Source organism: Tachypleus tridentatus, chromosome 12 (assembly GCF_004210375.1).
Source record: "Tachypleus tridentatus isolate NWPU-2018 chromosome 12, ASM421037v1, whole genome shotgun sequence".
NCBI classification, from domain to species: Eukaryota; Metazoa; Arthropoda; class Merostomata; order Xiphosura; family Limulidae; genus Tachypleus; species Tachypleus tridentatus.
Genome location: NC_134836.1, coordinates 31732011 through 31755216, shown reverse-complemented (window position 1 = coordinate 31755216; position 23206 = coordinate 31732011). Strand labels below are relative to the sequence as shown.

The 23206-nt window shown below is 30.2% G+C and overlaps 1 protein-coding gene across 1 annotated transcript in view; it reads right to left on the bottom strand.

Annotated features, from left to right (window-relative positions):
- Window positions 1-23206, bottom strand: part of LOC143235496 (microtubule-actin cross-linking factor 1-like) — a 217653-nt gene that overhangs the window by 94806 nt on the left and 99641 nt on the right. Inside the window, 13 exon segments of the mRNA XM_076473705.1 lie at window positions 459-619; window positions 6021-6169; window positions 8057-8234; window positions 9504-9618; window positions 11110-11201; window positions 13718-13780; window positions 14105-14374; window positions 14587-14682; window positions 14939-15043; window positions 15478-15639; window positions 17038-17115; window positions 21616-21744; window positions 21895-22099. Of these exon segments, the coding sequence (XP_076329820.1) occupies window positions 459-619; window positions 6021-6169; window positions 8057-8234; window positions 9504-9618; window positions 11110-11201; window positions 13718-13780; window positions 14105-14374; window positions 14587-14682; window positions 14939-15043; window positions 15478-15639; window positions 17038-17115; window positions 21616-21744; window positions 21895-22099 (1803 nt within the window).

The window sequence follows — 23206 nt, the reverse complement described above, 5'->3', positions numbered from 1 at the left end:
ACACAACATCATCAAAATAGAATAAAAAATACTGCAGAATTCTTTTCTACACTGTTATTTAAACAGGTTGATCTGTAATTTTTCAATCATAAAAAAAATCTTCTAACAAATTTCTGAGTTGTAATAAGGTTGGAGATATGTTTTTGCCAACATTCAAGCCAATGTAGTTTGTTTAATTTTACACTATGTGCTTTGCTAATTTGACACAGCTTATTAATGCAAGGTTTAGTTTCAAAACATAAAACCATTATTTCATCTTCAGTGGATAGCTGTTTACTTTACATAAAATATAAATACCAAAACAAACAACAAATTTAATTCAAGACATACAAAACTAACACAGTCATTATATTCTTGATGTATACTTCAAGATAACACAAATCATGGCACTTCAAAGATTAGTTTTACAAAGCAAAATATGTCACAAGGGCCATATTTTCCAATTCCCCTTAAATTACCTTTCAATGTAAAGATGAGAAATAGCCCAAATTTTCTCCCAAAATTCTATCACAGTATCATGTTGATTTTGCAGTACTGGAGATTTTTTCACTACAGACTGGAACTGGTCTTTCATCTCTTTCACTTGGGGTTCTATAGCCTTTAAAGTTGTCTCAAATTCCTACTTAAACATAATTATGAAGACAGTGAGTTATAAACAAATTTATTTAAATCAGCACAGTCCACTGAGTACACACCATACAACTCAACAATTAATATTAATATCAAAGGAGATATCTTCATTAACATAAAACTACATTAATTAATTATTAGGATATAAATGCACAAAACATATATACTAATATAACATCAAAAGTAGGACATTCTAAAGAAACATTTACTGATTGAAAGAGAAGATAAAATATTTTCCAAATTAATTCAGTAAAAACTGATTTTACTTAATACCTAGAAAAATATACCCAGTGATTATTAAGATGTTTATATTTTTATGCTGTATAATTACCGACCAGCAAAATAAATGAATATTTAGTGTGTCCCATTGATATAAGTAATAACCAATACTGTGTCAGTGTTTCATATATTAGTATAATGTTTAAGTACTAGTAATGAATAAATGCCTCATGTGATATAACTAACAACCTATACTGTGTAAATGTAATGAATTATAATCAGGTAAAGTTAGACCATGATTGTAGTTAGTTATTTGTTTTTCAAATAATGAAAAATGAATAATTGTTGTCCATTTTGAATAACTAAAAATGAACTGGTATTAGAAAAAGAAACAAACTGGTTCCTCTTTCATTTTTGGTTTTTCCAATTTATTTTGATACTACGTTGGGTCATGATCCTATCAAACTGCTAAGAAATCATTTCCAAACATCTGATGAGTCTGCATGGATACTAATGTTTAAATAATTAAAAATGTCAGAAAATACACTCATTGGTTTTGGAATAGAACAAAAAAAAAGGGCAGATACATTATTTGGAAGCAATAATGAGAAATAATGATATGCAAGATAAGGGATGGGATAGTGAAAATGTTGATCCTCATATGATACCATCTATATATTCATTTCAGAGATAAATAAAGCAGAAATTCTCTTTTAAAATTCCCTTTGAGGGAGGAAAGAGGTGCACAGTAATTGTTGATAAAAGAAGAGATAAAAGGTTGCCAGGTAATTGTACTTATCTGTTTGTGCATAAAATTGCTGCAGAGAATCTAATCTGTTCTTTATCCTTCAAGAAACAAATTGCATGCAAAAGTATATACAGAAAATAACTGCTCGTTCTTTGCTGGAAAAGTTTGCATGTGTACAATATGTTTTGAAAAGAAAGAAAGATCCAGAACAGGAAAAACCATTGAAAGTTTAAAGTAAATGGTGAGTGTATTTATTTTTATCAGGTATGAGATAAGACTCATCAAATACAAACCAAGAAGAGAGATGGGTCATAGATTGGCAGCTGCTGAAGACAGTCAGACTGTCCAATGCATATTACCAGCACTTATTGGAAATTCCTGAGATTTTTTTATGAGGCTGGTCACACTTTAAGATTTGGAACAAAGAATGTAATGGAGAAAATGTTCTCAGAGAACAATACAGGAGAAATATTACATAAAGACATCATTCTCAAAGTTGGACTGATAAAAGAAATATTAAAGGACTTGGATGATGATTCTTGTACAAAAAGAGGTTGCATCCAGTATCTGCTGATATTCCCATTAGAAATGAATCTATATGGAAAGGAACAGCTAACAATATTTGCAAATAAAATTGATAATAACAAATCAATTCTCTATTTTGATGATACTTGTATTGTTAAAGTCAAGATTCAAGAATAAGGAAAGAGAGTGCTGTATTATTCAATACTGGTCAAAGGATAAGTGGCAGAAATGATCAGCAACAGCCACAACATCCTTATCTATATTAACTAAAATATACACTAAATATGACCACAGACCAAATCTTTTAATCATGTAGAAGATGATCACAGTTTGGCTCTCATTCATTGTATCACACTTCATTGTCATTCAGCCAAGAGCACATCTCCAATTACCTTGACTGTTATTGGGAAATCCTACACAAGAGTGTGAATGGAGAGAGAAGATAGTTATTCACATATGTTCTCCACATTTACTGATAAAAGTTCTAGACATTTTCACAAATAAAATAATTGCTTATGGAGAAAGAAATGCCACAGTAAACTACAGTACATACTAGTTTATCAAAGTAATGAAAGGCTTTTAGTGTCTGATGCAAGTAAGCAAACTGGGTCACCAAATAAGCCCTCAAAGAAACATGAGGAAATTGAATGTGTGCTAAACAGGAAATACATTCCAAGCCTATATCATTAGAGAAATGAAAAAGTAAAAAAAAATCAGTAATTCATTTTACCACAAGGAAGCAAAAGTCATTCAGTCACCAAATTGATGAGAAATTTATGAAGTTCAAAATGCACTATCAAGATATTGATAAATATCTTACACCACATTCAGGGAAGAGTTCAAAGTTAAGGAGACAATGAAATGAAAACACTGAACTTCAGCCTTACAGAGTGGAAGTGTATGGAAGGAAGCACATATATGTTGGAGGTTGAGTGCCCAGTATTCTAGGCATATCAGTGATACAAATGAGGACCCAACTTGTACAGCAGTTAGTCTACGGATTTACAATGCTAAAATCAGGGGTTCGATTCCCCTCGGTTGGCTCAGCAGATAGTCCGATGTGGCTTTGCTATAAGAAAAACACACACACACAAATGAGAAGCCAAACTCAATGAAAATTGAGAAATAAAAGAGCCATTAGTATATCTGAATACTAATGCAACTGGTACAAGAGAAATAGCCAAACAGAACCTAGGAACAATAGTTACAGTTTTAATTCTGTTAGGAACAATGTTTATAAACCAGTCAAAAGCCAAGAAACATGTGCTGTAGTTAGTGTTGGCTTTGCTCAGAATGATGCCAAAACCCTAGTAGTTAATTGTAAAAATTCAAGATTTTGTGAAAGAAGAAAGGAAGAAGAAGAAGAGAAGACAAAAGAAGAGAACCCATCTGTTCTTCAGTAAATTCTCTGAGAATATGTCAGCCTCCTCTTTAGAGAACTTTCTTCACTCCAACTTCATGCAAGTTTAAATACCTTCTCTACTTCATCTAGTAATGTATCTAGACAGAGAGTTTAGTAGGAGTTAAGCTATTTATAGAGATTTCTGTAATACTCAGCAAATCATTAAGTATATTAGGAGAATTGTGAATAAGATATCCAAATGTTAGAAAAAGTAATTTGAATGTAAATTGGTAGAATTTGTTCAATTAAATAAATTTTTTATGTTACCTAATCTCCAAGTTGTTTGGTTGTTCCTTACACAAACTTCCTTGGGTTGGTAGCTTGTGAGTCTTATCCACGACTACATATAACAAAATATCCTGTCCTGGTAATAAATAAATTCAATTTTAATGGGTTTAGGTCAAACCCATGACAAGAGTGCCTGTTACACAAAGAAGTGCAGGATAAAACAAAATACAAATATTTAAAAAATGTGATTAATTTTTTGATTAATGCATCAACTCTGTAGGAACTCAATTCGATATTTTATTTTCTGACATACTTTTCTTTGCCCAATCACTGCAAGTCATTCAGAATACAGCCATGTACAGTCCAAGTTGGATGTTAGTCTTAAATTCCAAATAATCCATTTGGAGTATGATTCATTTCCTAATGATGATAGTGACTATGACAATAGAATTTTAAATATAGAACCAAGCAAGCCAGTTTTTCAAAGCATTTTCAACAGATTATGAACCAAGGATAATCTAAGCTTGTTGATACTAGTGTTACTTGTGAAACCAGTGAACTTCCTAGCCCTACAGTATTCAAATGCCTAATAACAACATACATATTAATAGCCCTGCAATGGACCTATTTGGTCTTGTAAGGTGAGTATAAGCATGTTGGAAATTCAACATCGAAAAACTGGATATAATTTCCAATGAAAGACATTAAGAAGGGCAAAATACAAATGTGTAATGGGAAATTTATCATGAGGTTATGTAGCAATTTCAAAAGGCATCTATGTAAATACCATCAAAATATGACTCCAACAACAAAAAAACCACAGTCATCCACATTAAAGATACAAAACATCTCTGGCAATCCACCAATGCCACAAGACAAGTTATATCCACCCAAAGAACACACTTCTTCAAAGAAACAAAACATTTCATTCCAAATGTCTGAAGAACAATGGGACAGCAAGAAAAGGGATGAGCCATGTACTTTAACCCTTCACATCTAAGACCAAGAACCTTGAACAAAAGAAACCTTAAAGTTCAGAAAATTATACTCAACAATACTCAACAGGAACTGCACTGGGTAGGACAAATATTCCTCCCCCAAGGAGTTGCCTAAATGTCCAATACCTCTCCATTTGACAAATAATTCATATTTTTGTATTTACTTTTCCATGCACCAAACACCAAAGGATGGCTTAAAAACCACACGAATGACAGAAGTTTATCTGTTTCTTCTGGACATTTCCATTCTTTTTGATGCTGCCCAGAACATTGTGGCTTCAGACATATTGTAGGTATGCTCCAGAGGATTTAAAATGGGATTTATAGAATAATGATGCAGAAATGTTTGTGAAACATCTTGCTCTGACACAAATAACAGTGATTAAAATAACCTGCTTAAAGCAAATGTATCCTCAAAAGCATAATATATTATCAAGCAATGAAATACGTTTTTAAGTATTTTTTTCTTTTTTAAGAACAATGAAAAACAAACTGATTTACTATTCATTTTTCACTATTCAAAAAACAAACAAACTTGGATCTAACTTCAGCCACCCATCAACAGTTAATATGCCTCATATTATACAAGTAATAACTTTTACATCATCAGAGGTGCCATGTATCTCCCCTAATTTTAGCAAATCTCCTTCCCACTCTATTCTATGCTTTAGGCTAATAGCCTAGAAACAAATTATATTGAGTGATGTTGTGAAGGCATGATGAACAAAAATTCATTTTCTTCTCTCTCAAAGAAATTATGTTATTAACTTGAAAAAACTGTTCTCCCATTGCAGTTCCTTAAAGTGTTGTTATTCCATATTCTTGCTCATGGATACCAGGTACTATGTAAATAACAACCCACACACTGTTTAATACATTTGTCATGGTAATAACCTATAAATTGTCAGTATTTAATATATTCCCATGCTATGTAATTAATATCCAGTACAGTTTATTTTATATATTTCTGTTCTATGTAAGTAATATCCCATATGTTATCACTATTTAATACATTCCCATGCTATTTAAGTAATAATTCATATAGTATGACTATTTAAAAAAAAAAAGTGCTGGCAGATTATTGGATAATACTTTGAGTAACTTTAAACAAAAATCACAATAAATATTTTATGCTATCTTTACCTGATATAACTTAAACAATAATATATAATACTCATGAAGTATAATATTGTACTCTAACACCTAGTTATCTTTTTTTCTGTACCTTAATTCATAAGCGATGTTTTAATTAAGCTAGAGATGAACATACCTTGTGCTCCATTACATGTGTGTCTAGAGTATCTAAGTCATAAGGAAATGGTTTTTGTAACCTCCTTTGAAGCATTTTCTCCTTGTCATTCAGTGAATTTTGTAGTGTAGTAATTAGATCAATAAATTTGCTGCCTAAGCTTTTGCCAGCTGCAAGTTGTGAGAAATAAAGAATTTAATATAATGAATATTTGATGTAAAGAATTCATACCAGTTTCTTACAATTTGTGAAGATATGTACAAATATGTTCCATTCTGATACAAGATACAAAAGAGAAGTTTTTATTAACTAAACACTTCCTAAAAATGGTTTTAACTTACTACATATTTGAAACATAGCACTTCTTCAACCATAATCAAATCATAATAAATGTTTCCTTTAAATATTTAGCAATTACACAAATGAAGCCATTAGAAAACTACAAATAAGACATCAAACTTTCTAAAATGTACAGAAAACAAATACAAGCCAAAGGAACTGTATGAGAATCAAAATTTAAACAAACTATTTTACTTTGTAGTGTTTATATCTTTTACATAATACAGCCTCTTGATACCAATATACCACATTAATTGTTTTCATAATGTATTTTAATTCATTCTTTATTAAATACATTTACATAATTACAATTTTAATATTGACATGCTACATTAAATATATTTGCATAATTACTGCCTTTTAATATTTCCATAATACTTTAAATATATCTGTATAATTACTGCATTTTAATACTTCCAAAATACTTTAAATATATATGTATAATTACTGCATTTTAATACTTTCAAAATACTTTAAATATATCTGTATAATTACTGTATTTTAATACTTCCAAAATACTTTAAATATATCTGTATAATTACTGTATTTTAATACTTCCAAAATACTTTAAATATATCCGTATAATCATTATCTTTCAATATTAACATATTACATTAAACAGCTTCCTTACATCTTACCTTACACAATACAAGGAAATATGAAATTGCTACCTAATAATCCAGTATTTTCTAGTCATCCTATCATTTCTGTTGTGGTAGTGTACTACCATGATAATGCATTACTGTAATAATTTTATTTTTAGGAGTAATGGGGATAAATATAGTGAAAATAAAAATATGATTTCACTGTTAGAAATAGTGAAATTATTTTAAACTTTTAGAAAATTAAAGAAATATGATTATGTCATGTCAGGGAAAAAATATGCATTTGGATAGTTTAATATTTAACTAATGTGAATGTTACTGCATGTTGGAACTTCTAACTAATAAGCCAGTGTTTCCTAGTTACCCTCTCCTTGCACATTATATCCAGTGAAATAAATGTCTTCCTAATACACCATTGTTCCAATAGTCATCTTGTCACCTTGTATGTTACATATCCATTACATCAAGTTACACTTTGTTTGGATTTGTAAATAAATAAAGATTATTTACTTACATTTTACACTGTATCCATTCTCTATTTCATTCTCACTAACTCAGTATTACTATATAAAACATATCTCACTGAACTACCTGTTATGAAACATATTATATTCCACTAAAATGCTAAAATACTAACTCAGAATTACCTAAATACACCACAATATTAAATATAATTATTAATTGAACAATACTATGAATAAAATAAATGTAAGTTACCATTAGTGGCAATAAAATAATACAGGTGTTCTACTGCTAAATTGAAGTTCTAAAAATAGAGGTCTTAGCATGCAACATCAACTGAAACATAAGCATTGGAGGTCAAAGTTATATAATGATTAATGTTTAGCATTATTTCCACAACATTGTGATAATGTGGTGGGTTTATTTTTGCAGATACAGAAAATGTTCCAATACAAACTTTTTTTTTGCAGGGAGGTAATTTCAGCACTAAAAATGTGTTACTTACACATTTTGATGATTTTGTTTGGAATGCACCAAAAAAAAAGTTACTGCATTGCATATGTTGAAACCTCTATTTAATGAGCTAGTGCTCCTTAGCCATTTATTCCTTACATTTTACAGAAAGTCTGTTTAGGTTAAAAACACAGTCACCTTCATCACCCTTCATCCTTTTCAGAAAGTCTTGGAATAACTTGTTGCAGTGGTTGACCTCATCGTGTAAACGCTTCAGATCTGGATCATTGGTATCCCCTTCATCCACAAGCTTCTGTAAATCTTCATTCAGCACCTTTAGGATTGATTCTCTCTGAGCTGGTTCCATATTACGAAACTGTAAGAAAGTAGATTTTATGTTTGTTTTGGTTAAGATCAAGTGCTTGTTATATCACAAGCACTGCATTAAAAATTACAGGTGTAAAAAAATAGTATTTCAGACTTTTTTTTTATCACTCACAGGATTTTCATTCAGTGCCAGAACTCATCAACTAAGCTGAACGATGGAAAACAAAGATTCTATGAAATGTTATCAAGTTACATGTTAATGTGTTGGGGCACACACTTTGCTTTATTTAATATATTACGAAAATAGCCAAAGTCTGTTATTACACTTTATAAATAAGTTTACATTTATCATTGAACATTGTGAGCAAGCTTAGGCCTATTATTACTTATTATGACAAAGCTTCAGTCTATTCTATGTTAACAGTATTCTTAAGTCTATTATTGTACATTATGAGTAAGTCCAACTTTATTCCTACATACTGTGAGCAAGCTCAAGCAAATGTTCTGTTGTTACTTAAACAAGTGAAAGAATTGTGGTGTATTATAAAAGCATACATTTTGTTGAATATTTGGAATATTAAAATGGTACTCACCCTATACTCTGCTAATTGTGCTAAATTTATCAGCTATTATGATAATATTATGATTAATTCAGAGATGTTAAGCAATGCTCGAAATATTCTTTGATATTATTTGATACCATCTATTGAACAAATAAAAAACTCAGTGCTTATTTCCTGTACATTTTAAAGCAAGAATTCCTTGATCATTTTCTATATAATCTCTTACAGATGTAGATGATTCAAATTGTTTATTTCCTATGCAGTTTAAAGGAAATATTTCATATTATTTATACAATATGATTTGTTGTATATATGGACAAACTAAATAGTTTATTTTCTATACACTTTTAAAGGATCTTGCATCCTCTTGGCCATAATAGTTGACTATAAAATTTATTTAATAATTTAATTATGCATGTACATAGATATGTATGTGGGTATATAGGATATATGTGTATAACTGTTAAAACTTTACCTGTATTTGTTAATACTGTTGTCATATTCATTCACATTAAGTGTTTAAACAAATATCTAAACACTTAATCTGTATTTTCATTGATGAACACAGCCCTAGGTAAACTAACCATAATCTATGTTCTAAAAGTGAAAAGTAACAGGTTTAATTTGTAATGGAAAGTGGTTTAAAAAAATACTTGAGCTTTATGTAATTGTAACTCCACAAAATTAGCCTGAAGACTAGTGAAATGTTGATGCAGTATCTAGCCAGTTAATAAGTTTTTTTTTTTATAACTTACTGTGGTAAAATCCCAGGATTTAATGACTCTCACTGTAGAGAAAATCATGTTTTGCTTCAGTTTGTAATGCTTCTTAGACCATAGTGATAAGATGGAATCAAACTTCTTGCTCTGGCTGACAAGGATAAAATTATTTTCAAAAAAGCTATTTTTTAACAATACTGACATGGAAATAAAATAATATGAATAACACTGACCTTTCAGTACAATTTTTGCAAGTTCATTAAAACTGATTGATTATTTAGTATAATGCCTTGGATTTTATTAATAATAAAATCGATTGAACAACACAGAATTGAGAAAGGAAATAGCAAGAGATACTTTTGGTAGTCCTGATACCAACCTAGTTCTCAGCAAGTCAGTATGAACATTTGTAAGATGTGTTTGACAATATAGGGTGTATATTATGGATACTGTATCAGGTTCCCCAAAAACTGGACAAAGGACATACATTAAAATGAATATAATATATACGTGTTCATAACATAAGAACAACACATACGTAGTCACTAGTGCTAAAACTTCAGCAATTGTAACACCTATGTTGTGTGATGTCACATGTACTCTTACATTCATAATGTTGTGGCATCTAATAATCACATTCCTGGTTTGTTTAAGATTAATCAAGATTTTATCCCTAACACAGCAGGAAAGAGTAGTAGTTATGATGACATTTACAACTAAATGTCCAGTGATAGCATAACATGATCATTCTAAACATTTTTACATCTCTGTGTATTCTTTCAAATCACACCTGTGCTTTCTATGCTTGCTATAGTTGTGCTTGCTACTTGTTACAGGAATAACATTTTGGTTTCATGTATGTGTTTGTTTCCTCAATTTCTCCCTTAATAACACACTGAAGAGGAAAGTAAAGGTTGGTAAAAGGTAGGTCATCATGTGTGTTCTACTGATTAAAATTCATGCTATGCTTCCAAAATCAGCCTTTATGGGGATCTATCCTTTTAAAGTGTGATCATAGATTGTAAGAACAATTACAATAAACTATAATTTTCATCATTCAAAAATACAGATTATTTAAATCTGGGAACTAAACAATACTGATTACTAAATATATGTGTTTGGGAAACCAAATAATGGTGAATTTAAACAAGGCTTACTGAACTGCATCAATGACCAATTGTTGAAAACTACTGACTGTTCAAAAGAAGTTCTGGACACTAAATAATGCTGATTATTCAATACAATTTTTAGATTCAATGATATCAACTAATTACAGATACCATTTCATTAATCTTATTTTTGAAAAGTAAAAAAAAATATCACCTACTTGAGATAATTTTTGACACTACAACAACAGTAACAACATAATTATAATAACACTAAATATTAAACTTGATAACAAAATTCAATGGTAACACATGAAAGTAACATCTGTTCTTTAGGGAAATCTGGGAAAAGAGAATGATATAAATTACTAAGTATACTATTCTGGAAATACAATAACAGTGAACATTAAATATGCTTCATTGGAAAGTACCAATTGTAATGTAAGCTTTTCTGATATTCAAATAAAGAAACTTATAACAATCTCTGAAAATAGATATTAGTTGTCAATACCTTCTATAAAAAATGTTATATCTACCTCTGAGCCAGGTCTATTGCTTCAGTGTTTGGAGGTGGGATCACAAAACATACCCCAGGAACCATCCCTTCAGTCCCTGTAGAGTTAATTACCTAAACACAAAATTAGGGCATTCTTAAAACAAGATATGAAATGTTTCACTTATTCCTTATAGATTTAAACAAAATTCTTAGAAAATTAATGGTACTACTTCATTATTACATTATATGTATGTTTCTGTGTGTGTGTGTGTATAGTGAAATTAAATAATTAAATTTAAATAAGTAAACAAAATCATGAGAAAGGATTGTGTTTTTATAATGTCCCACCTCACTTCATCACTTTAAACAAGTCAAATCAAATTACAAAAAAACTTCCATGTAAAAGTAAATAATCTTCCATGAGTGAGGACAAAGAGGAACCACAATGTTCCTGACCATCCCTGTTGGGGAGAAAATTCCTCAGAATTCTCTCTCTAAACTAAACCCCTGCATGTTCAAAGCAAAAGTATTAGAAACACCAAATCTCAACCTCTGATTAATTATATTATAACCATAAATTTTTAAAATTAAACAAAATATGCTGCATTTTTTTGAAAAAAGATCTTGGATACAAGCTACAACCTGAGATTATAAAATGTATCCTAGATTTTGGAGGTGACTTTGGAAGTAGGACCAACATTGTGGTGGGGATACACTATCTATCAGTCTTAACCTCCAATTTGCTAATCTCACATAAAAAGATTAGAAATTAGGAGAGTGAGATGTGGGTGCTTAAGCCCACAACATCCCACATCTATATCACTCTTCACTGCCTGCAGACAGTTGTGGGAAGGTGAATGCTCTCCCAAGTTAAAATAAGAATAAGAAAAAGATAAAGATAGAAAAAGAAAAGAAAAAATAAGGAAAATAAGGTACTACCATTTGGGGGCAAGTAAGATGAAACTTACCTCTTGAAGTTAGCATTCCTATCCCCAGTATGGTAGAGATATTAATTAACACAGCATTAAATCATATCAGTATACTAAATTTACTGTGACGTTGTGCTTTTACATGCATCTCAAGGTGTACATCCACATAAAGTAGTGCCAAGTTCTTAAATGACCTTATTTTTGACTAAAAATAATTATTAGTAATTTTTGGTTAACATTTTACAAGTCACAGTAAAGTTAGCATACTGATATGGCTCAACGTCATGTTAAATAGTACCTCTACCATACTGGGGGAAGGAATGCTAACATGAAGAGGGAAGTTTCATCTTATTTACCCCAAAATGGTAGTACCTTGTTTTCCTTATTTTTTCTTTCTATCTTTATCTTATTCTTATTTTAACTTGGGAAAGCAGCCACCTTCCCACAACTGTCTGCAGGCAGTGAAGGGTGATATAGATGTGGGACATTGTTGGTTTGAGCACCCACATCTCACTCTCCTAATTTCTAATGTTCTTATGTGAGACTAATGAATTGGAGGTCAGGACTGATAGATGGTATATCCCCACCTCAATGTGAGTCGTACTTCTGCATTGCCTCCAAAACCTAGGATACATTCTATAATCCGACACTGTAGCTTGTACTGTAAGATGTTTTTTTTTAAAAATGCAGCATATTTTGTTTAATTTTAATGTGTTATGTTTCAGCTTAAAATTTATAGTTATAATATATATATATAATTTTCTACTGGTTTTGTTATTTCAAAATCACTCTTTCTTCGAGATGTAATTTTATAGATAATATACAATAAAACTGTTCTAACACTGCCTTTCAACTAAACTTAAATAACCTGATTAAATACACACTTTTTAAAATGTACAAACATAAACCAAAATTCTTATATAGGTTAAATACATTGAAATATACTAAAAATAAATTAGTTTAAGCTCATCACTTGCCTTCTTTTCTATCTTTTGTTATTTTTGTTTTGATCAAAACTTTATCAATACTTTCTCGTGTTGTAATTGAAAAGTCGTTTATTTTCAAAATCTTTAACAATTTAATCCAAAATATATCTAATTTTTGTTTTAATACTCTGTAATCATAGTTTTATCATATCACAATTCCAACTAAATTTATTCAACTACTGTTATTTCTGCCTTCTTACCTCTATTTATTTAAGTTACACAAAAAATTTATGAAATATTTATTTATACGTACATTGAAATTATAATAAGAATCAAGCATAGTTGTAAATTACTTTTATTTTAAAAGTAAACAAACAATTTGCATTCATACTTTTTCCTTCCAACCTTCTAAAAACATCAGGAACAAATTAATATATTTTTAATTTGCTATTTTCAATACCCAATTAAGATATACAAATTTGTACATTCAATCCTACCATTCCTGATCACTGTTTTGTGATTTTTAACTATCATTTTCAAAAAACAAAAGAGGACAAAGTTAAAAAATAATTAATGAAGTTGATTAAATATCACTTTCTTCTATGTGAGAGTATCCACATCCATTTTAAAGTAACAATGTTCATCATTACGTTTTATATTATTAAAAAACTAAAACCTAACTCCTAACAGAGACTGAGAGAGTAACCATACTCCTTTACAACAGGAATCTTTTTCCCTCAAAAAGTGCAGAAATCAACTGATGACTGAACTTGAGGAGAACAAAGCCACTTACTTTCCACTTAATCTTCTGGCTATTGTCATGTAGCCAGCAGCATTCATTTCTGGTTATTGCCATCTGATGAGGGATAAAAGGGGAAAAAAAGGATCTATTTTATATCAATTCTATGAAAGAAAGAAACTTTATGTATATTAGTTGATTGTGTTTGTTACTTTTCAAAATTTTATAGACAGGTTATAATAAATATTAAAAAGTCATAAGCTGTAAATTTTAACTGAAAAATGATGAATAAATAACATGTATTTCTAAGTTTACAAAAACATCTTAAAAAATATAGAATTTAACTAATGTTACTCAGGTGTGAAGTTACAGGTAGGAATGTATTTTCTAAACAGAATTATGTTACTTTTTGAAAGATGCTTGTTTTTCTATACAACTTACATTTAGCTGTTTGTAAGAACAGATTGCTGTAACTTTCAGGATTCGTAGAAGAGGTTGTCGTCTCTGCTTGAGAGGAACTATCTCCTTGCTTTGGGCAATGAGGGAGGCAACAATGTTCTTGTAAAGCATCATATCCTCTCTGAGTTCTAACATTTGCTTTAACAAATGTTCTCCTTCATCAATAGGGAATGTTTTACGACTAAAGATGGTGTTCAAGCTTTCTTCTGTATGATGTAGCCACTGTTCACATTCTTTGGCATCAGCAAAGAACTGTGAAAAGAAACCCAACAGTGAGTTCATGAGCACAAGAGTTCTAAGTTCTAACCTGAACGTAAAATACAAGAGTAGCTATATATGAATGTAGCAAAGTGGTAGAAAACGTTATCTTCCAACTAAATAAATAAATACTAATAAAATATCTGAGACAAGAAACACTTGTTATGATGATTACTTGATTTCATCAGCACAATGAAAATTCTTACCTGGTGATATGCAGAGGCATTCTTCAGGTGTTCTTTTAAACAAATGGTGAGTTCAAGAAGCCAAGACCACTGAGACTTCATTGCTGCCAAGTAGGCCTGGAATGTACAGCCATTAGTTTGCCTTCACAAGAGCAAACAAGTTCCATTTCACATTAAAAGGTTTAACAAACTATGTCTTGCTAAATTTATATATGATAAACCAGGCAAAACAGCTTTAAACTGTTTATATAATGTTAATTTCCTTTTAATGGATGCGATCATAATTAGAAAATCAGGTTATTTTTACCTGTGATGGGCACAATACATATAAATCATTATGTTGTTCTTTTTGTTTAAAAACAAATAAACTTACCTCGATACATTCTACAGCAGGATGTTTCTGGAGCTTTAGGCTTTGTCCTTTGTCTGTGACTACATTAAACTGAATTTCCCTTTTTTCAAGATCAGAAATCAAAGTCTATAAACAATATTTCAAGTTTTACTATATTTGAAAATGTCTACATAATTCAAGCCTTCATTAAATTTTATCCAACATTTTTTTTACATAAAAACATATAGAAATATTTTTAGCATTGCTTATTTTCAGGGTTTAAGCTTCTACTTATATCAGTTACCTAAAAACAGCATATTTTTATTTCATTTTACCTATATAAAAATTGTGATGACTAATGAATTATCAGTGACTGTATTATTACCATAATGACATTAAATCTAAGCTAATTTTAACTAAACAGCTAACAATGTATCCATCAAATTAATAAGAATCTCACTACACCAACATAAAACTACAAGTAAATAATATTCAATGGTATAAGTGGAATTACTTATACAAAAACAGATATTTGATTATAACTCTGATGTGAAGAAACTTTAAAGTTGTGATATACTTACTTCTTGGTATTTCTCTAACTCAACAATATTCAGTGTTTTGGAACTCCAATCTCGAGTGACTTCCACCTCCTCTATTCTGTTAATCCATGCTATCTCAATTGTTGCAGACTGAATAAAGTCTAACAATGTTTCCAGGTTTGTCAGTCGTTTATTTGACAACACCTATAGTAAAATATCAGCACAATAATAAAATGTTGGGTAACACCTGTAGTGAAAAACCATTAATATAATGTGAAATATTTCATAATACCAGCTATATAATACTAACTATTGGATACACCTATAGTGGATCACTAGTAAAATATCTTGAAATTTTGCAGCAGAACCCTAACAATATAATGCAACATTCTGGATAACATTTACAGTGATACATTAGTAATATCTACAATGTAAAACATTTTATCAACAAAACGAGCCATTTTACATATAAAGCACCACAAAAGTCCTGATCAGGTGGTGTAAGTTACTAAACCTGTAGCACACTGCCTATACAGAAGTCATACTGAAGTTTATGGTAGAACATGACATTCAAGACACCATTAAGCTGTATGATCTTATGAAGAGTGTTAGCTTGAAACGTCATTCTTCTTTCAATAAAAATAAGAAAACTTGGAAATTGTTCAACCTGTCATTTATTTTCAACACACCACAAAACTCTTGAAAATAAATGGCAGGTTGAACAATTTCCAAGTTTTCTTAATTTTATTGAAAGAAGAATGAAGTTTCAAACTAACACTCTCCATAAGATCATACAGCTTAAAACTATAAAAACTCTTGGTCAGGTGGAGTTGTTTGGAACTTAGTTGTAGAAAGTGTCGGGACGCCTATGTTGTTAGCAATCACCTTGAAACATACTAAATTTGTTGGATAATACGAAGAAGGGGATTAAATTGTAATACAACTGCTTTGACATTTCATTACACCTTCTGGATAAAAGTGTATCTAACAGGAATACATGGTAAAAATGTGATATCCATCGTATTCTAATAGTAATAGATATTAATATCATCACATTTTTCAGAATCTAAGAACAATATTCATATGCATATAATGATATCCAACAATTTTCATAACAATACCTAAACATATTATCATCACATTTTAGAATGAAAAACAACGACAAAAAAGGAATAATATTACCAACTCCATCAGAAATGAGATAAATAATACCTACAAAGAAATTACATTATCATAACAGTATAGCAAAAATGTCTAAATACAGAGCAACTTTTAGTGGAAGTTAATAAACATAGAATCTTTCATCTTGTTATAAACATATAGAATTACAATTCTCTCATATTTAACTAAGAAGAGATCATACAGAATAAAAACATATTAGATAAATCATAAACATGCAACCCAATAATCCAAGTCTTTCAAATAGTAGACCTTCTTCCTCAGAGGTTTATCCACAAAGAGGAAAAGCCCACCTTCTAAAAGTGGCATTAGGTTTTTTGCTGATTTCACTAAAGTGTATTTGCTACAAATTTTTAAAATCAAAAATGGAGTCTAAATTTTAGGAACTCTATGAAGCCAAGATTTATGTAACACAATACTTACAACAAGTTCTGTGTAGCTCTTTTCTAGTTTAGTAAACAGTCTACAATAAAAGTCTTGTTCATCACCTTTGAACTGGTTCTAAAGATAAAAAAGGTTTCAAAAAAAATAAAAAACTACATACATGCAAGTAACATGAAGCAGGCTGAATTTCCACAACTAAAACTCAACTTAGTTTCATGCCAGTTGTCAGTCTCAGCAAACTTCACCATGAAATACATATTTATAAATTGTTTAACTTTTCATGCAGTATAATGTAAATCTAGTCTATAAATAAACTATACAGTACTGTAAATCAAATCTGACAGTTTTATTCATTCAGAAATATATCTTCATACTTTTGTAATCAGCCACAGATAGCACACTTTCTGGAAAACTAACAATTAGCCAGAGATCAAAAGATTTATAATGGGTAAAAACTAAAGCTTGATAACAAGAAACCCACTTTTAAGAAAATAAAAAGTTTTGGAGAGATCTGACTGGGCAATGTTGTTGTTGTTTTTTTTCATTATCCAATCAAGCTGCCTCATAAAGTTTATTTATGTAAATACTAAAACATTTAATATGCTTTTTTTAAGTATTTCATGCAAATGAAATAACTATAAGAATGACTTTACAAAACAAAATAAAACTAGTCACTCTTAAACCTCCGTTGCATATAAGTTATATAAGACTTTTTTAACAAGTCGGAAATGTATAGAATGGTAATCAAGCTACATGACTGAGTCATGACCTAGTAAGCAGTTTTAGTGCAAAAAACATCTGGCTTACTAAATACTGACTAACTCACAATAAGCTATTATCTATTATAAAAGTCTGTTTCTAACCATTTAAAACATCCTTACAACCAAAATTTGGATTGTGACAAAGGGATTGAGAAATGTTAACTTGCTTTACATGGTTCCCATGAGAATGAGAAGTTACATTCAAATTACACCACACTAAATAAGTCAATACGATCTTTCCCAATGTTAGATGGTTAATATGAATAGCATGTTTTTAACTAAATGTTAGTCAGCAGAGGTTTACTCAATGGCTACCAGCTGTCATAGTGGTATTAACTTCTTTGTTAATCAAACTAATAAACAGAATATATGAAATCTTTATGACAAACATGAGGCTATAATGGTGCTGTGCAGTATTTTTAAACTGCTGTTTGTGGAATAACTGACTTATTTTAGTACAATGTTCTAACAGTAAGACGTGATCTTGTACAAAATAAAATGATTGTAGATACTCAAAAATAACATACAATGATGCTGGTTTCCTACTAAATATTATCTAACGTAACATATAAAATTTCATTCATAATGTTACATTTTCTTTTTCTCTTTTTATATGTTACTCAACACAACTTATAAAACTATGATTGTGATAGTTTCTTTTCTAGGCACATTTCTCAGTACAATTTATATGTAATATGCACAACTTGCAAATGTCATATTACTCAAAATTTGCTGGGAATCCATTTTCTAAATGAACATTACAAATAGCCAGCAACAAATTAATACTTACATATTATATTTGTTAGATTTTTCTTAATCTATCTTTTAATATCTAAATATGAATGTGAATACTTCCCCTCAAAATTAAATATTTTAAGTATATAGAGTTGTTGTTTTTTTAAGATCAGAAAATAACAAAAAAAAATTATCTTGTGTATACCAAAATCACTGACCACTGTGTAACAAGCTTCTACTGAGCCTCTAGATCTGGAATAGGTGACAAACAACATTCTTTCATCAATCTGCATTGCAGGGTTTTCCATGAAAACAAGATAAAGTGTGGAAACAACTACTGACTGTAAAAAGTTTAAAAATGTAGAAACTGCCATATTTACCTTTTCAGAAACAATATTGTATTGTGTTTTATTTGTTCCCAGTTTACTTGTAGCTCAATCTACCTTGTGATACATTGCATTAAAACACAATAGCCCCAGTTCAGTTACAGTGGTGAAACGGAAGTTAAAAATGTGAGGTTGTATATTTATTTAAGTATTTCTTCAATTTTAGCTTATTTATTCCTGTAATTTATGAAATTCAAAAAGTGATAATATACCATCCACAAATATCATGTGATTTTGTTTTGGTTGTTGTTAAGACCAAAGCTACACATTGGGCTATCTGTGCTGTGTCAACTTGACTACTGAAATGAGATTTTAAGCAACATAAGCCTGCATATTTGCCAGTGAGTCAAAGAGGGCCTATTATGTCATATTACTTAAAATGTTCATCATCTTTAGACAACCAGCACCTCCTGTCTCATGTAATATCATTTAATATGAATACAATTCACCTTTTCTTGCTTTTTGGGTCCTACAAACATATTAAAAATACTTATCATTTATTTTCTGAAACTGCCTACCCAGTGAGCTAAGTCCATTTAAACAAAATTATGGGGAACTAATATTGTTCTAGGTAATAAGAATAATATGCAAAATTGTTGTTTCCTGACTCTTCATATTCCCATTTAAAGGATGAAGGTAACATCACAATTTTTAAAAGATGACCTATCATTGTTATAATAACATTCCATTAATAAGGTGCTAACAAGTGTTCTGAATATTTAAGAATTTTATAGGTTATATTACTGAGTTGAGAACACCCCAATGATGTTAATAATATTAATCCAATAGTTCTACTAATCCACACATAAGAACCCCACAAGACTATGTCAGACCAAACTTAGTTGCAATATAATGGATTATAATTTTTAACTACTTGTTAAATTTGATCAAAATAGTCTATACATCAATTCAAGATAGGGTTAGCAATTTGGTATCTGACCAATATATATATAAAGACTTCACTAACTGTTACTCTCCTGTTAAAGAAACTTTCTCTCTGAGTTCTTTCTTTCTTGTACCACAATCTCAGGTTAACATCATTTGCTACAGATCTCAGCAAGTATGTAAATCAGAAGGAAATTGGAGTCAAGAATTACGAGAATGACAGGAAAAAAACTTAATAGTACAAATGTTAAAGGATTTAAATTGTACTGAAGCTGCCACTAAAGTAGTGCTATGTTAAAGGGGACACGTAAATTTAACATTCAAACTCTGTTAGTTAAAACTGAACAAAGTTTTAAAGACTAGTTTGTAAATTTTAATTTGATAATGTTTTGTTACAAAACTATTAATTTATTTAGTATCATATTAAATGGTAAAATGCAGACTATTTATGGGTTATGAATAATAAGTAATATTATTTGAAAGCAAGGAATACATGACTGAGCTAATGCTGCAGAAATTAATATGATCTGCCACAGAATTTTATGACTTTTTGTGCAGTAAACCTTAGAGAGTGCTTCATAAGGGCTTACAGAAATTCATGGTTTTGGATCAATAAACAAATACTAAATGCATAATGTTTCTATGTTGTCTGAAACTCATCTTGATAAGAAATCAAATAGTCTTGACCAAGTAAGCTTTTCTAATCATATGATTCCATTTTTTTTCAATATTCATGGGTTCTCTATTGCTTAAAAATAAGGCCTCTTGCAATAGTTCTGAAAAACCCTGGTGTCCTCTCTGATCTTAGACATTTTTCTCAAAGTTTATTACAATTCATGTTAAAAAGAAAAACAAATTACAAATAAGGTTATGTTACTTACAACTAACTTAAAGCAAAAGTTACATACTCTCAAAACCAATGTTTACTGTTTAGTGTTCTCACATATTGCTTATATTTTGGAAATTTTCTTTCAGAGTAGATATTATACATTACTTTTTCTTTCTTAGATCTTTGAAATTCAAGCTAATTAGTAGCATGTACCTTTCTCTGCCAAAAGCTCGGTCTGAAATCACTCCCTAACTGAATCTAAAGCAATGACCTTAACTATAAAGTGTCAGTAAATTATGGTTACAACATAAACAGTCTTCTGATCCATAAAGTTACTGCAATGAAGCTAGACATGTTTCCTGGTATTGTTAACAAAATAACAACCAAATATTTGAGACTGACACTCAAATAAAAAAACTTTCAAGCTTCCAGCTACAACAAGAAATTTATAAATGTTCTTATGTGAAAGATGGCTGAAGGAACTAGAATCATAATAATCCTATTTAGCAACACATCCATCAAGTCCTTTAATAAAGTCCATTGGACTGTGCTAAAGTTGATGTTTATGTGAAGGGGATTGTCTATTTAAAGTTTATCAAGATGCATTGTCTGAGAATAATCTCACCATCCATCACAGAAGTTTGTTATACTGAAAATTGGTGTGATAGGCAGTCATAAACTATTATAAAGAATGGTGGAAGTAGTTTCAAGGGAAACTTGGGATCTGTAACATTGCTCTAACATAATGTGGTTAACGTCAGTACATTTTTATTGATATTAATCAATAAAACCTCTAATTTGGCAATAATTTAATTGGTAAAATGACAGTAATTTTAGTTATTACTATATAAAATTTACAATTACATTAGCTATTACAGCATGAAACTGCAATAATGTGAATTAATGTTACTCATAAAATAACAACAGTTAGTTAATATAATGTTAAAATTACAATGATGTTATATATTAAAGCTAGGATGATTTTTAATTCACCTCATAATTCAAGTTAACATAACCCTACCTTTTTTCTTCCACATTGGTCAATGTTCTTGTGGAACTGGTCAATTGTCTGATGTTCAGTCCTGTGATTTTCTAACAAAATTTTCACATTTGGAAGGTCACTCCCATATTCTGCAGTATAAAGGAATTTCTGGAAACAAGCATATTATTTACTGAGCAATTATTTTAAATAATGTTCTCAACACAAATTTTTACTCTTTTTTTTTTTGTTTCTTGGGTAAAAATTTGAAAGTACAGTTTACATTTAATATACTTTTAGTTGTTTATAATAAACACTTACCAATTTTCCATTCACCCAGTCCAAACATTCTTGTAAAAATCTGAAAGCCTCATCTGTGTCAACTAGATGTTTCTCAGACTCAATATAATGTTGTTTTGTCATCTTATGTTTTTCAGTCTTGAAAGTCCTACTTGATAGAGGGTTCAGGAGTCTAGATGTAAAACTCAATCGGATACTAACCCATCTCTGATGGATATCTTGCACCCTAGTGATAAAACCAAATAATAACCATTTTATAATAAAATCTTATTATTAAAACTTCATACACATTTCATAAAAGAAACTTCTAGGGCTTTTTCAGGACCTTGTCTCAAATTTTCAAACAAATCCTACCATAAAGAATTAAAATTAAACTTTCCTGACATTTTTACTCATCAATCAGTATAAAAAAAAGCAAAATTAACCCAACAACAAAATCCCAACTTTTTATGTTAAATTATTTTTAACCAGGCCAATTATTTTTTGGAGTATTTATTTGTTGAAATTCAAATATCAAAACCAAAATTTAAGAACATCTATTTCAAGAATTTCCAGTACTGAAATTTTTAATGGTTAATTTTCTTTGACTTTCCAGAATTTCAAGGATCTTTGTAAGCCATGTTGAAATAGATATACCCTGTTAGCCAAAATCTTAAGGCCAATGAACATAAAGAAAAAATATGCATTTTGTGCTCTTAAACTCAACCACTTATTTGAGTAGAGCTTCAAAAGATGACAATAAGAAAAGGGAAAATAAAAATAAAAACTTTTTTAGCATTTAATAGAGAAAATGTGAACACTATGAAATTATCATAAATACTAGCTGGTCTAAAGTTTAAGACCATACCAAAAAGAAGTCCAAAACAGGGTAGGAAATGCTCAACAAGAGGTCTTAGTAGTGAGTTGCATGGACATCATTGCAAATAACTGCAAACATTTGCTTTGGCATGGTCGATATAAGCATTTGCAGAAGGCTGGCTGGAATGTTATTCCAAATGGTGAAGATGACTTTACGAGGATCATGCACTGTTTGGAATTGACGTCTATTTCTATAGACTTCCCTTGCCATCCACCCCCAAACATTTTCAATGGGGTTCAGTTCAGGCAAACACGCTGGATAATCCAAAAGAATCACATTATTTGCCATGAAAAAGTCCTTTGTCCTGCAGGCATTGTGGATTGCAGCATTGTCCTGCTGAAAGATCCCGTCATTTTCATACAAGAGAGGGCCTCCAGTCAATAAGGATGCTCTCTCCAACATGTCACTGTAGCCAGCTGCTGTTTGATGCCCCTGTATAACCTGAAGCTCTATGGTTCCATGGAAGGAGAAAAC